This window comes from Cetorhinus maximus, chromosome 4, assembly GCF_964194155.1.
Source record: "Cetorhinus maximus chromosome 4, sCetMax3.hap1.1, whole genome shotgun sequence".
NCBI classification, from domain to species: Eukaryota; Metazoa; Chordata; class Chondrichthyes; order Lamniformes; family Cetorhinidae; genus Cetorhinus; species Cetorhinus maximus.
This window is the reverse complement of record NC_135882.1, coordinates 46,537,013-46,553,182: the sequence shown is the minus strand read 5'-3', so window position 1 is coordinate 46,553,182 and position 16,170 is coordinate 46,537,013. Positions and strand designations below refer to the sequence as shown.

Genomic DNA, 16,170 nt, shown 5'->3' with positions numbered 1-16,170 from the left:
CTCTGCAATACCTGTCATTTGTTTCCTTGTCAGAGTAGCTCAGTTGGTAGCACTCTTGCCATTGAGTCAGAAGGTCCCAAGTTGGAGTCCCATTTCAGAGCCTTAAGCACAAAAGTCTAGTCTGAGACTCCAGTCCAGTGTTGAGGGAGTACTGCACTGTTGGAAATGCTGTCTTTTGAACAAGACATTCAACTGACGACCCACCTATCATAAAAGACCTCAGGGCACTACTTTGAAAAAACACAGGAGTATTCAGTTCTGATGTGAACGACCTGTTGCTCCAGGCTGTTGCTGCCATCAGAACTTTGGTGCTGTGTGGACATGTTTATTAAAATCCATCTGGTTTAAATATTGCAATGAAATGTGATGTTCACAATCACAGGAGTACTCTCCCAGACCAATATTCATCCTTAAACTAACATTACTAAAACAGCTTCAGCTCAATTTTGGGTTGTCCTGGTTTTTCAGGGCAGGAGGGTGCAATTTGTTACCTGCCCAGATTGAGGTTGGGACAAAACAATTTTCGTCTACCTATCTTATCTGCATGATTGTAGCATTGGACCAAGCAGCTCTATTCCAAGATGCCTGCGGCCTCTGCACTCAGCAATGGGCCCAAGCAGTGTTGTTTTCAGATCACGTGATAAGGTCAGCCTGTTCTTCTTAAAGGCAGGTTGTACCTTAAAGGGAAATTGCACAAAATATGGTTACAATGTAAATTATTGTGAAATGAACACCATGACAGTGGGTTTCAGAGTGATGGATGAGGCATTGGAGACATTACTGGAATAGATGGGCAGGAGGAGAGATGCCATAATTTCTCGGGGGAGAGGGCTCCAAGAGACTCTAAAGGATCACCTTCAGAAGCAAGTTGAAGCAGATGGTTAGGGAGGTTGTCTCCCACAGTCTAGGCCTGAGGACATGACAGCAGTGCCACAAGAAGTCTAATGATCTCGCCCAAGTGTTCAAGGTCGGTAAATGCACCTTCACAGGGATGGGCAAGCAATGCCCACATCCCATAAATGAATAAGTAAAGTAAAACCAGGATTGCCTATTCTACATAACACCAGCCTCTCACATTGCTCTCTCTTCCTGATTGGGATACTGTGGCTGGACAGCTGGCACTGCCACTACTGTACCCCTACCTTTTGTAGCCTTTGTGTCAACAAGCCACCTACTCCTCTGGCCCTTAGTGAGGATTGAGCAACACTCTGACAAATCCAGGAACTCAACACAATACCTCCAAAACACTGTAGAGGAGCCCTAGGCACTTGCAGTCGAAAAAATTCTGAGAAGTTATTTTGCCTGCAATTTGGGTGTCTGGTCCTTTAAATAGCGCTAGTGCAGTACCCATCTTGCAGCTTCACGCTTGTTTTTTTTTTCTTGAGTGAATGATGAAGAGGCTGTCCGCACATGCTTTGCATCAATTTAGTATCATGAGGCCGAATCTGCCCCTGGGCTCAGGAAAACCTGACCTGTGCGCTTTCGTGATTCACAAACTGCACACCCCAGCCATGTGTACACAAGCCATGTTCACAAGCCATTTTTGTCCTTTCACAACCGGTTGGGTTTGCAGTGCAGTTTGCGAGCTGCGCTGGAGTGCATGAGGAATATGGATGCTAAAACTCACCTCTGCATCGAGACGAAAATTCAGCCTGTGGTGTTACATCAGCTGTCAAGATTTTGTCAAATCAGCATCTACCGGTGCATGCACGGAATGTACCTGTGTGCATCCATATCCTGAGTGTACCTATGTGCATCCTTACCCTCAAAGGGAGCAGCTAGTAGTGCAGGCCACATACAATAATCAACACAAATCCTAGGGGCGCTACGAGAGACGATTTTGTACGTGTTATCTGCTTATTTTCATATTGCTGTTTTGGGACCTTGCAATGGCATTTCCTATGTTACAACAGTGGCTACACTTCATAAAGTACTTCATTGGCTGTAAAGTGCTTTGAGATAACCTAAGTTGTGAAAAATACTATATAAATGACAATAATTTCCTTCATTCTTTTTAAGGGCATATTTGTAAAAAATAATGCAAGTAATTGCAGTTTAGTAGCTTTGCATCTGTGCAGTTATCTACGTGAGACTTGGAGCTGCATTTTGTGTGCCCCCGCCGGGTGCGTTTCTAGTGGGCGGGACATGTAAAATAGGGCAGGTGCCCTCCCCACAACCTTCCTGCCCGAGCTCACTCCCCTTAATAGGGAGAGGCAGGGTGGTGGGCAGGCACCAAAATTGGCAGCCTGCCCGTCATATGCGTCCCCTGCTGTAAAACGTTTGGCATGGGCAGTTGGGCAGGAGTGGGCATTCATCAAAGGTAGGGAAGGAAGCAGGTGCTCGACCTTCAGGGGATGCCCCTTGTGGATCGGGGGCGGTACCCCCCAAACCCCAGATGGAACCCCCCCCGCTTTCTTCCTAACCCTTCTCAGAGTCAAACCCAACCCTAGCCCCCTCTATCCAATGCCCCCTCCTACCAAAACCCTCTCTGCAAGACCTTGAACTTACCGGCTTTAGGGATCCATGGGCCTTCTGACTGCTCTTGGGCAGTTCCGGCAGTGTCACTAATGCGTTCTTGACACTGTTGAGACTGATGCAGCTACTGGCCAATTTGATAGGCCAGTAGCTCTAGAGGGTGGGACTTCCTCCCCACCGAGGAGCAGAAGTCCTACTTGACCCTTGTTAAGCCCACCCCAGCACGTTATGGCTGTGGAGTTGGCCAGTATGGACAAGCCGTCCACCTCCCCACACATCCCCCGCCCACGCTGTATTATTCAGCCTTTGGACTCATCAGTGGAAAGGTCCACAACCTGCATCAGTGCCATGATTCCTGACCATCCAGGTATCAGATCGCCACAGAGAGCATTACTACACTATTCCCTCTACAGTGGAGCCCCATCTTGGTTGAATCTTAAGCTTAGGGACAGGTTCCAACATTACAGTCCTCACTGAGATTCACAGACACTGGGCTTCAATCCACAGCAGTCCATGTTCTCTGGATTCTTTCCTTAGCGATTAAAATTAAGATGGCATAGTGAACTGCCTCATTATAGACAAGCAACTTGCCCTGACACACAAATCTAAACATGCTGATGGAGCACAGAGAGAAGCTGCCGTGGATAATAGAGAAGTCTATCAGGGCGATGCTACGTTTAAAACACTCATCTTCCCTGCTCAAATGAGTTCCCATGCGTCCAATAGCCTACAGGCTCAGAAAGCCATGGCAAGAATAGATGTGATGCCTGGAATTGCAGAATCACTTCCTAACTCAACAAAAGGATGATATCTTTGAAGACAGACACTGACATCCAAAAATGAGCATAGGGATAGGAACTGGATGAATTACACTATGTAAAACAGAGACTGAAATGAAACATGGTAAGCACATCTGCACTACCCAATGTTAAAGAGAAACAAACTTTGACATAACTGGAGACTTCACTTGAAATAGAATCACAGATTTTCCCTTAACAGATCCATGCAGGCTTTCCTTAATTAACCAACATTTGTCCATATGACTATTAATTGTGCCCTGAATTATTGTTTTTAGAAGTTTCCCCACCACTAAAGTTAACTGTAGTTGCTGGGCTGATCTTTATACTGTTTTTTTCTAAACAAGGGTGTAACATTTGCAATTGTCTAGTCTTCTGGAACCACCCCTGAGTCTAAGGAAGACTGAAAAACCATGGCCATTTCCTCCACAATTTCCACTCTCACTCCCCTCAGTATCCTTGGGTACGTGTCATCCAGTCTTGGTGCTTTATCAACTTTCAGTATAGACAGCCTATCCAATTATTTCTCCTTATCAATTTTAAATCCTTCTAGTATATTAATTACTTCCTTTTTCACCATGGGCTGCGTAGCATCTTGGTCCTTGGTAAAGACAGCAGCAAAAAAATACCTAAGCTATTCCTCCGCCTCCATGCACAAATCCCCTTTTTCGTCCCCAATCGGCCCTACTCCTCCTTTTACCACCTTTTTACTATTTATATTCCTGAATCACTTTGGGATTCCCTTTTATGTTAGCTGCCAGTCTCTTTTCGTACTCCCTCTTTGATTCTCTTCTTTGTTTTTTTACTTCCCCTCTGAACCTTCTGTATTCTGGTTCTCCATTGTATTATCCATCAATCATAAGCACACTTTCTTGCTTATCTTAATCTCTACCTCTTTTGTCATCCAGGGAGCTCTGGATTTGTTTGTCCTACCTTTGCCCTTCAAGTGTATATGCCTTGATTATGCCCGAACTATCTATTCATTGTTCAACTACCATTTTTCCTGCCAACCTTTGATTCTAATTTATTTGGCCCAGATCCATTCTTACCTCATTGAACTTGGCATACCCCCAGTGAATTATTCTTACTCTGGATTGTTCTTTGTCTTTATCCATAGCTAATCTAAACCTTATGATACAATGATCACCGTTCCCTAAATGTTCTCCTACTGATATTTGATCACTTGGCCCATCTCATTCCCAAGAGCCAGGTCTAGCAGTACCTCCCATCTCATTGGACTGGAAACATACTACTGTAGGAAATTTTCCTGAACAACCTCTAGGAACTCTTGCCCCTCTCTGCCCTTTACACCAACACTACCCCAGTCTATATTTGGATAATTAAAGTCCCCCATTATAACTACGCTATAATTCTTGCACCACTCTGTAATTTCCTTGTAAATTTGTTCCTCTATACCCTTTCCTCTTGCCGGTGGCCTATAGACCCCCGAGCAATATAATTGCACCTTTTTAGTTCCTTAGCTCTGGCTGAGTAAATTCTGTCCTTGACTCCTCTGGGACATCCTCTCTCTCCAGCACTGCAATGCTCTCCTTAATCAATACTGCCACTCCTTCCCCTTTTCTTCCTTTTCTATCTTTCCTGAACATCTTGTATCCAGGAATATTTAACACCCAGACCTAGCTCTTCTTTGAGCGAGGTCTCTGTTATAGCCATAACATCATATTTCCACATGGCAATCTGTGCCTGTAACTCACCAATCTTATGAACCACATTCTGTGCATTCACATACATGGACATTGACCCTGATTTGGACTTTATTTATTTCTCACTTATTCGGACCCCACCTAATAACTTTCTATTCCCTACTCTAGTGCAATCAATCTCTCCCAGTATTCTGTGCACCTTCTCTGGTATTTCCTACTGGTTCCCACACCCCTTCCAAATTAGTTTAAACCCTCTCCAATAGCACTAGCAAATCGCCCTGCATGGAACTCAATTCTGGCTCTATTTAGATGCAATTTGTCCAGCCTTTACAGGTCCCATCTCCCCCACAACCGGTCCCAATGTCCCAGGAATTTAAAACCCTCCCTCCTACAGCATCTTTCCAGCCACGCAGTCATCTGCTTTATCCTCCTATTTCTATACTCACTTGTGCGTGATACTGGAAGTAATCTGGAAATTACTACTTTTGAAGCCCTGCTTGCTAATTTCCTATGTAGCTCCCTAAATTCTGGCTGCAGGACCATATCCCTCTTTCTGTCTATGTCATTCGTATGACTGCTGCCTGTTCACCCTCTCCCCTCAGGGTGCTCTGCAACCGTTCAGTGACATCCTTGACCCTGGCACTAGAGAGGCAACACACCATCCTGGATTCATGTCTGCGGCCGCAGAAACGCCTGCCTATTCCCCTAACTATCAAATCACTGTCACTATTGATTTCCAGGCTTCTTTGTGCCCCCCTGTAGAGCTGAGCTACTTGTGGTGCCATGGACCTGGTTCTGGTTACACACACCAGATGAACAATCACTGGTTGGAGAGTGGGATGTACTCAGGAGTCTCATGCACTACCTGCCTGTTTCTATTTGACTACCTGATGGTCTGTCTGGAACACAACATTAATTCTGGGTGCTCGGTAGGCACTAGTATCCTATCTGCCTTTGGCACAATTGAGTTTTGGAGCCTGCCACTGGTCCACAGAAACTAGATCTAACATCATTGATGCTGGGAGCCAGCTCATAGACACCAGGATACCGGAATCAAAACTAAATATCAGTTAGAGAGTTAAAAGAGTCACACTTAGCTACTAAATTTTGGCTATTTTGTGCTAATGCTCTTTTAATTAGGAGAAATAAGTATCCTTAGCCTGAAATGATAATGGATTTTCAGCATAACAACAATTTTAAAAATGTTTTCGGAAAGAATCTGCCCTTACGTGTGTAATAGATGAGATACTGCATGTGTATCAAGTCATTGGTGATATAATTTGTCTATGAATGTAGCCCAATCATGCTGTCACCTTTGATGCAACTGTCTCCTCAGTGGTGCCAACAATCATTTAGATAATTGTGTTTTTGAAAAGAATTTGACAAGACAGAAATGCTATGTCAGTCAGACTTCTGATAGTTATATTGCTTTCAAGGATCAAGAATATATGCATGAAACTTTGTAATGTCACTTCCAATTGGCTGTACATGGAATGCAGTATTTTAAAATAAATAGATTTGTAGCAAAAGGACACAGTTTAGATTAATTTATTATTGTAGAGAATTGTCCTTCGCTTTTGTTATGCATAGTTTCACAGTGAAAGCAATTAGCCAGTTGTCATTCTATTTTGTATTCTACACACATGCCTCTAAATCTCTGTGCGCTGCTGGTCCTGTTGTTAAAATCAGGTATATTTACACACAACAAAAAATGTTTTCAGAAGAAGTGTCCTTACATTTTTTTAACAGAACAATGAAAGCTACTCTTCTGGCTGACTTGTAAAAATGGATGGATTTTTTGTTGATTTTAAAGTTTCATACTTCATTGCAATAAGTAGTTGGGGCTGAGAGAAAAGGGAATCATTGCAATAAGTAGTTGGGGCTACAAAACCCTATTCTGTTTTGGAATGACTTTCCAAGGAGAATCTTTGCTAAGACTACTAATTGCTCTTCTGTTTGATTAATCAGATTCCACTGTCATGTACATGCATACACACACATACACTTTCTCTCACAACCAGTACTTGTTTAACTTACGCAACAAAATATACCTTGGTAGAAAATAGGTAACAAACTTCAGTTGACATTTTATATAGGGACATAGATAGGACTTAGGAGCAAGAGTCAGCCATTTGGCCCTTTGAGCCAGCACCATCATTCCATAAGATCATGGCTGATCTGTTGTCTATCAAAAATTTATCCAACTCAACCTTAAATAAATTCAACGACCCAGCCTTCATTACTCTCTGTGGAAGAGAATTCCACAGACTAACAACCCTCTGAGAGAAAAAAAACTCTCTATACCTTCGTCTTAAAAGGGGGACCTCTTAAAACTATGGGTGGAATTTTCCATCCCGTTGGCATTGGGCGGCATGGCAGGCGTGAGTGGACAATATGGCAGGAAGGCCAAAAATCGGTTTCATGACATTGTGAAACCAGTTTGCGATCTTCCTCTTTTCCCATCGATGGCGGGCCACATTTCCTGCCGCCGGATGTCGGAAACATCATTTTAATACATCTACATATAATTGTAAGCCCTGCTCGCTGGAATCATCCCCCCACGCTGGATCATCCTGGCAGGTTGATGTGATTGTACGTCGTAACAATCATAACAGCATTTAAAAGGCATGCACCTGGCAAGCTGAACTTCGAGGGGAATTCGGAGGTGAGTGCTCACTAACATTGCGCAGCGCTCGTGAGGGTCACCCGTTCGACTTGAAGGTTGAGGCGCCGCGCATTCAGGCGAGGGCAGAGGCAACTCGCTTTTTCCCACCTGGCCCATCTGGTGCTGAGGCAAGGGCTGCAATGCAAGTGAGGTGAGTTGGTGGGGGCAAGGCAGCCCAGTCTGATGGCAGTGCACAAGCACATGCTGGTGGGGGGAGGGATGTGACCACACATTAGGGGAACCTTGTATAAAGTGACCATTCCTCCACAGCTGAGACGGTTCAGACGCAGCCACATTGACATGCTTGATGTCGGGCCCCTAGCTTATCTGCCCACTCAAGCAATGCAGAGGCCTGAAAGTGCCACCAAGTGCTCCAGAACTTTTCACCCCTCAGGCACAGACTGCAAACTAATAAGCATTTTAGTGGACTGCAGCGCAGTTGGACAACTGGGCAAGATGTACAATCTCCTTGCAAAAGTTAGCCATGGAGCACTCACTGGTGAAGGCGCTCACAGCCCTTTGCCATGCCATGATTCAGGTTTGGACCAGTCTCCCCCATGGTTCAAGGTAACAGTGCAGCCTTGCAGTGTTGGTTAGGAGAATGCCTGTGCCTGAGCTGAGAGCGGGCGGAGCTGCCACCAATCAGTCAGGTGGAGTGGGGCGGAGGTGGGTGGGGTTTCGGGCAACCAATGAGCGCACTAAATTCTGGCCAAAGTGATGGCTAACACTCTCCAGCATGCGTTAAAGGGGCCTTATGACTTAACCAAGCGAGGTTCTGAGTACACCCATGCTAACCCAAACGTCTCTTTCTTCCATCCTGCAGGAGGAGTACATCAGGAGCATTGGAGCCTGGTGACCTAGCTGTATGCCTCATGGCTTACAGGGAGGGGAGATGAAGGAAAAGAGAGCGATGGAGGTGCCTGTCTGGGCAAAGGGAGGAGCAGCACCCTCAAGAAGAAGGGGCAGCTGGGGTTCCTGCACACGCCTCTGAAGAGCCACAGCGAGCTGTCGTGGGTCAGCGCCTAACTAGATGGCACTTGTCATTCCTGCAGATGAGTGTCGCTGAAAACTGTGCATGTCCAGGGAACAGGTTGGTCACATCTGCCACCTGCTGCAGGATTTGGTGCCACAGGGACATGGAGAGCATCCAATGCCAGTGACCATGGCACTCAATTTTTATGCCAAAGGGTCCTTTCAGGGCTCCATAGGTGACCCCTGTGTGTTATCACAAGCCTCCATGCACAAATGCTTCCAGGAGGTCACGGACGCCATATTCGCAAAGGCACACAACTTTGTGCATTTTGCCCAGGATGAGGAAAGCCAGGAAGCAAGAGCATTGGGATTTGTGCCAGGTGCCATTGGCTGCACTCAGATCTCCATGGCAACAAGCAGTCAACTACGTCAACCACAAGGGCTTCCATTCACTGAATGCTCAGATTGTTTTTGATTCATTCATGGAATTTGGGCATTGCTGGCTAGGCCAGCATTTATTGCCCTTGTTCAGAGGGCATTTAAGAGTCAACCACATTGCTATGGGTCTGGAGTCACATGACCAGGTAAAGAAGGCAGATTTTCCTTCCCTAAAGGGATATTAGTGAACCAGATGGGTTTTTGCAACAATTGTTTTGTGGTCATCATTAGACTTTTAATTCCAGATTTTTCACTATCTGCCATGGTGGGAATCGAACCCGGGTCCCCAAAGCATTACCCTAGGTTTCTGGAATACTAGTCCAGCGACTATGCCACTGTCGCCCCACCACAAACACATCCTACAGATCTGCGCACAGTTTCCAGGGAGTGTCCATGACTCCTACATTCCCAGTAGATCTCAGATCCCTGATGTCTTCCAGGGTCCACAGAGGCTGCAGGGTTGGCTCCTTGGGGACAAAGGCTATCTGCAAAGGACATGGTTGATGACATCTGTGTGGCGGCCTAAGTATGCAAAACAGAGAGAAGGTGCAGTGAGGCTCATGCTGAAACTTGCACTTTGGTGGGACAAGCTATTCGAATGTTGAAAATGAGGTTCTGGTGCCTGGACCAGTCTGATGAAGCCCTACAACACAGTCCATGGAGGGTGTCACGCATCGTCATCACCTGCTGCGCCCTTCACAACCTGGCACTGCAACGGAGGAGCTGCTTGAGGAGGAGATGGAGGAGCTGCACGTCTCCTTCGATGAGGAGGATGTTGATGGATATGAGGGGGAGGAGGTCCTCGAAGGCAAGGATGACAGTGATGAGGCCATTGCACTGGCTAGACGATGCAGGCACACTCGGGAGGCCCTCATAACTGCTAGATCCGTGGAGGATGATTAAGACATGCGGTAAGGAGACACCATAGATCATCACATTGCATTTCTGAAAGTTTGACTCCTGTCTGGCTGATGGCAGCGCACGTACCCTCTGTGATAAGGCTCCTGTCATGGAGATGCCCACAGTCCCTACATTCCAAGAGGATGATGATGACATGCAGTGGGGACACTCCATAGATCCTCACAAAGCTTATGTGAATGTCTGACTCCTGTCTGGCTGATGGTAGATCACTTGCGCTCTTGTGGACAGAATCATATCATGGAGATGCAGGAACCTTTAACTTCTCCTGATCCTATGGCATCCTTCGTGAGCTGAACCCTTCAGGACCACACTGTCACCAGACACATGATGAGATGGGGCGGGGGTAGCCACACCACAAAGGTGCTGAGGGCACACAGAGAGAATGACGGAACTCTGTGCCGCCGGCCCTGGACATTCTGGCAGCAATGATAAGCTGCATCGAGGTGAAGGCATGGCTGATGTGACCAGTGACTATGAAGGCACACCATCAGTGTGCTGGGAAGGTTGCAGAAAGCACAGGGAAAAGGCCCTGGACTGAGACACCTGCCTTTATCTTGTGTAGGGACCAAGGTTTCACAACTGAGTGACACAAACACTGATCATCAAAACAAGGAGCCTCAGGTGTCCCTGCCTTCGCCTGCTGTGGAACAGATTGTGTGCTGTGCTCACCAGATAGTGAACCCGATCCTGCTGTACATGTAGGTCCCACCAAGGTGTGTGTCACTGCGCTGGTGGAGGGTATGAGTGAGCGCTGTGACAGGTCTACGAAAGTGCTGTCACCAGGGTCCTCATCCAAGGTGCTATCAGCGCTGGAGACGGGGCCAAGGTTGCCTGAGGGATGATCTGGTGCATGTTCCTCACTTGGATGCTTGGCGCCAACCTCGCCATTGCCACAGGAACAGTCCACGTCCTCTCCAGCCAGCTCTCACACATTCACAAGCCCATCACACATTCACTGGCATCTCACTCACTGCCAGCTCTTTGAAGGGAGTGAGAATCTTGATGTCGGCACTCCACCCCTGGTCTGGGACCTCTCCCTTTTATTGTGTGCGACCTTGTCCTGCATAAAGACAGATGGAGAGAGTGTGAGCTAGGCGCAAGCCTGGCCAAATGAGAAGGATGCTAGGTGTGCATTTGTGCATGCTGAATGGAACCATGGATGGGATGAGGAGGTGATTTCCACAAGAGATGAGGCCAGATGGAGATACGAGGGCATGTGTGAGAGAGTGAGTGGTGATGTCCCTTGAGCTGGCAGTGAGTGAGATGCCAGTGAATGTGTGATGGGCTTGTGAATGTGTGAGTTTAGAGTGATGAGATGGTTGACTTACCCTGGCGGCACAGATGAGATTGTTCATCCTCTTTCTGCACTCTGCCGACCTCTTGTGGGCAGCATTGGCACTGACCACCATTCATGGCATCCAAAAGATGTTCCAAGGACAGGACCCTGAATCGGGGTAGGGGCTGCAGTCTCCTTATCTTTCGGGGCCTTGTCTTCTGTGCAGCAGTCCTGGGCTGGAAGCACTGAGAGGTGTGTGCGTGGCTGCACTTTAAACATGGCTTCCCGTGTGAGGAAGTGGGGAGAAGATCACGTGGCGGGAGAATCGGAGGCCACCCACCAGCGAAGTGGCATGTTTCCCGGGAATGCATTATTAATGAGGCAGGGACATGGCATGAAAACCCGCCTTTGCGGCCAGAGGGTAAAGCGTCCTTTTTCCCGCCCGCTACTGCACTTAGTGCAAATCTGGGATGGTTCCACCTATGTTCCTTAGTTCTCATCTACAACAGGAAACATCCTCCTGGTACCCACCCTATCAAGTCCCCGCAGGAGCTGATATGTTTTGATAAGACCACCTCTCGTTTTTCTAAACTTCAATGGGTATGGCCCAGCCTGTTCAACTTTGTTATGCTGATAAGCATTATGGTAGCAAATCACATTTGCATGTTTAAAAACCAGTAGCAGGAAGCTTGCTTGCCAAATGTTAAGATTATCATTGTCCCCTTAACTGGTATTATGTCTGCATTTCAAAAAGCTGTGTGTATGTGGTTTTAACTATAAAATTATTGAATTGAAATTGCTGTGTAATTGGCTTGTTTAAATGAATTTAGTTGGGCAGATCAAGTGTTGCAAACATTGTTATTTCCTGTATGAGTCCAGTTTTCCTTTACTACAAGAGCTTTTAGCTAGGCATGAATGCCATATTATTCACTGAAATTATATGTGAAATGTTATTAAAAGGAAACTGATCTGATGGTGGGATCTTTCTCTGCACTGCTGGTGGACAGAATCAGCTGGAGACAATCTGGAATTAAGCCTCTGTTGTTATGCTGCATGAAAATTATTTCTGACACTTTCCTCTTTCATTGGTCTAGAGACAGATTTAAATATGTAAGTGTCCTATTTAAGCCGGATCTGTGTTAGACAGTCTTAACTGTTATGAACAGGGCCATTGCCAATAAAAGCAACTCTGGATATCTGATCTACATTTGGTCTCAGTCAGTGGGGATAAGTGGATGTGTTAAAATGATCACAGCTCCCCAGCTGTGATATTATGTGACAAATATCTTGCCATTTACAATCCACTCTAGTGTTTTTGGAAAGATTAATAGATGTATCTTTTATTTCCTAGAGGGTGGGGTGTGGGGAGGTAAGCCTTTCTATATTGATTTTAAAACACCCACTCAAAGCAGCAGGCTATGAGGTTACAGCAGTCTCAATTCATATATCACTATTGGAATGCTCATGGCTGCTGAATAGCTGCTACGAACCCCAACTTGGAAGGTTATTGAAATTGAAAGAGCTGAACCACATCATCATGTCACCTACCATATATCTATGCCCCCAAGCCAACCAGAATAAATTAGACACTGATGTTCAGCAGCATCCTCTGTATATCTAACCATACACTTGAATCTGATGAATTGTACACCAAAGAGTATTGTCCCCTTCTGTATATCTAACCCCAAGTGAATTTGGTAAACTGTACACTAAAGATCAACATGTCACCGTCAAGATACTTACTCCCTTTGAATCTGGTAAGTTGTACATTAATAATCAAAATATTGCAACAGCCACTCATCTTGACTTAAGTAAATAGATGGGCAAAGGGGGAGGTGGATTCCTACAGACCCACTTTCTTCTTTGTGTTGTGCAACTTGTATCTTTTGCAAAATTAATATTGAAAGCAATAGCCAATTCTCATTCTATTTTCTTCTATACACATGCCTCTAAACTTCAATATGCTTGTGGCCCTGTTAAAATCAGGTATATCTTTACACAAGAAAATATGTTTTCAATAAAAGTATTCTATCATTTTTTTTAATGGAACAGTAAAAAAGTGATCTCCTTGCTGACTTGGAAAATTTAAAGAGGATTAAGTTAATATAAAGAACTATTTGAATTTGTTTTGAAATTCATCTCCAGAAAACCCTGCTAATTATATCTGTAAATATTCATATCATTAAATTTCCTGAATTACTAAAGGTTAAGTATCGGTAGTGATAAAAGGGCTGATTTTCTTTAAATTGCTGATCCACATTTCAGAAAGCTTCGAAGGCAGAACTGCACCACTTCAACATAAATTATATCCACTGGATAGCCTTCGGCTACTTGGTGTAGTTACAACCTCAAAGTAGATTATGTGAAACATGACCCATGGCTTCTAAATCTATGCTAGCCATCTCTTAAGGCTAGTATGTTCTTCAAATGAACACTAATAGAATCCTGTATGTGAAAAGGAAAAATATAAAAGGACATAAAGAAAGGGAAGGAAATTGGATTAAAGTAGACAGTTCTTGTTGAAGATGTAGCACAGGTACAGGAGTGATGAGCCAATGGCTGTGTTCAGTGCTGCAGTTTCTAAAATTCTATCCAGTAGAATGATTTTGAGTACTTTTGCCTGTCTATTGTTAATGCAATTAGCCTGTAATTCCTGATTCAACTGCACTCTTTTTTAAAATATTGGGATGCTTTTCATTATCTTCAGGTACGCAAGTATAGCCTACACGTGAATAGATCTGTTAAAAATATTGGCTACAAAAATCCTCGGCTCCACTGTGCCAATCTGAGTGAGGCCCAGCAGGATCCTGATCCCACCAGTGCATCTGATGCCCGCACCAATATGGGGATATCTTAGACACCTGCTAGGAGAGCAGGCATCGAATGATATCATTCGAGATGGCTGAACGGGAAGGTGTTAGCAGGTGACGTCGCACCTTCCCTCCTCCACGCCCACAATGTCAAGTTGTACATCTGCTTGGTCTCCTTTATAAAGGATGGCTGATCTGGAAAATCAGCCACATTTTTTCTAAATCAAAAGCCTGGAGACTCCAGTGGAGGAGGAGGAGGCTCTACAAATATCCCTATCCCCAATGGGGGAGCTCAGCACATCAGTGCAAAAGATAAGGCTGAAGCATTTGCAACCATATTCAGCCAGAAGTTTCAAGTGGATGATCCATCTCGGCCTCCTTCTGAGGTTGCCAGCATCACAGATGCCAGTCTTCAGTCAATTTGATTCATTCCACGTGATATCAAGAAACTGCTGAAGGCACTGGATACTGCAAAGGCTTTGGGCCCTGTCAACATTCTGGCAATAGTGCTGAAGACTTGTGTTCCAGAACATGCCACGCCCCTAAACAAGCTGTTCCAATACAGCTACAGCATTTGCATCTACCAGGCACTGTAGAAAAACTGCCCAGGTATGTCCTGAACACAAAAAGCAGGACAAATCTAACCTGGCCGATTAGCACCTCATCAGTCTATTCCCGATCATCAGCTAAGTGATGGAAGGTGTCATCAACAGTGCTATCAAGCGGCACTTACTCAACAATAACCTGCTCACTGACGCTCAGTTTGGGTTCTGCCAGGAACCATTCAACTCCTGACCTCATTACAGCCCTGGTCCAAAAAAGAGCTGAAGAAGCAAGGTGAGAGTGACTGCCCTTGACATCAAGGCAGCTTTTGACCGAGTGTGGCATCAAGGAGTCCTAGCAAAACTGAAGTTAGTTAGAATCAGGGAGAACACTCTCCATTGGTTGGAATCATATCTAGCACAAAAAATGGTGGTTGTGGTTGTTGTAGGTCAATCACCTCAGTCCTGGGAAATCGCTGCAGGAGTTCCTCAGGGTAGTATCTTTGGCCCAACCCTCTTCAGCTGCTTCATCAATGATCTTCCCTCCATCATAAGATCAGAAGTGTGGATGTTCGCTGATGATTGCACAGTGTTCAGCACCATTCGTGATTCCTTAGATACTGCAGCACTCCGTGCCCGCGTGCAGCACGACCTGGACAATATTCAGGCTTGGGCTGATAAGTAACATTCATGCCACACAAGTGCTAGCCAATAATCATCTCCAATAAGAGAGAATCTAATCATTTCCCTTTTACGTTCAACAACATTACTATCACTGATTCCCTCAGCATCAACATCCTGGCGGTTTCCATTGACCAGAAACTAACCTGGACCAGCCATATAAATACTATGGTTACAGGAGCAGGTCAGAGGCTAGGAATTCTGTGGCGTGTAACTAGCCTCCTGACTTCCCAAAACCTGCCCACCATCTTCAAGGCACAAGTCAGGAGTGTGATGGAATACTCTCCACTTGCCTGGATGAGTGCAGCTGTGACAACACTCAAGAAGCGTGTCACCATCTAGGACAAAGCGGCCTGCTTGATTGGCACCCCATCTGTCATCTTAAACATCCACTCCCCCCACCATTGACACACAGTGGCAGGGGTGTGTACCACCTACAAGATGCACTGCATCCACTCACTAAGGCTCCTTCTACAGCACCTTCCAACTCCACAACCTCTACCACTGAGAAGGACAAGGGCAGCAGATGCATGAGAACACCACCACCTGCAAGTTCCCCTCCAAGCCACACACCATCCTGACTTGGAACTATATCACCATTCCTTCACTGTCACTGGGTCAAAATCCTGGAACTCCCTTCCTGATAGTACTGTGGGTGTACCTACACTACATGGACTGCAGCAGTTCAAGAAGACAGCTCACCATCACTTTCTCAAGGGCAGTTAGGATGGGTAATAAATGCTGGCCTAGCCAGCAACGTCCAGATCCCGTGAAAGAATTATGAAAAAAGACCCTGGTGGGCTCAATTTCTGACTGCGTTGTAAAGTCGCACCAGAGAATGGACATAATGAAGGTGCGAGCACCAGAAATTACAGCAGAGGAAATCTTATTCACCAGCCCCACCTTTTCTGGAGCTGTTGTCCATGCTT

General features: G+C 45.6%; 1 protein-coding gene across 4 annotated transcripts in view; it reads left to right on the top strand.

The window, feature by feature from the left end:
* Nucleotides 1-16,170, top strand: part of sugct (succinyl-CoA:glutarate-CoA transferase) — a 596,483-nt gene that overhangs the window by 433,852 nt on the left and 146,461 nt on the right. Inside the window, exon 13 of one of the 4 annotated variants that reach the window (XM_078540133.1) lies at nucleotides 8,425-8,472. The exons of the other annotated variants lie outside the window; for them this stretch is intronic. Within the exon in view, the coding sequence (XP_078396259.1) occupies nucleotides 8,425-8,457 (33 nt within the window). The 3' untranslated portion in view covers nucleotides 8,458-8,472. Of the gene's footprint in view, nucleotides 1-8,424; nucleotides 8,473-16,170 lie in introns of those variants that run through there. 4 annotated transcript variants of the gene reach the window in all.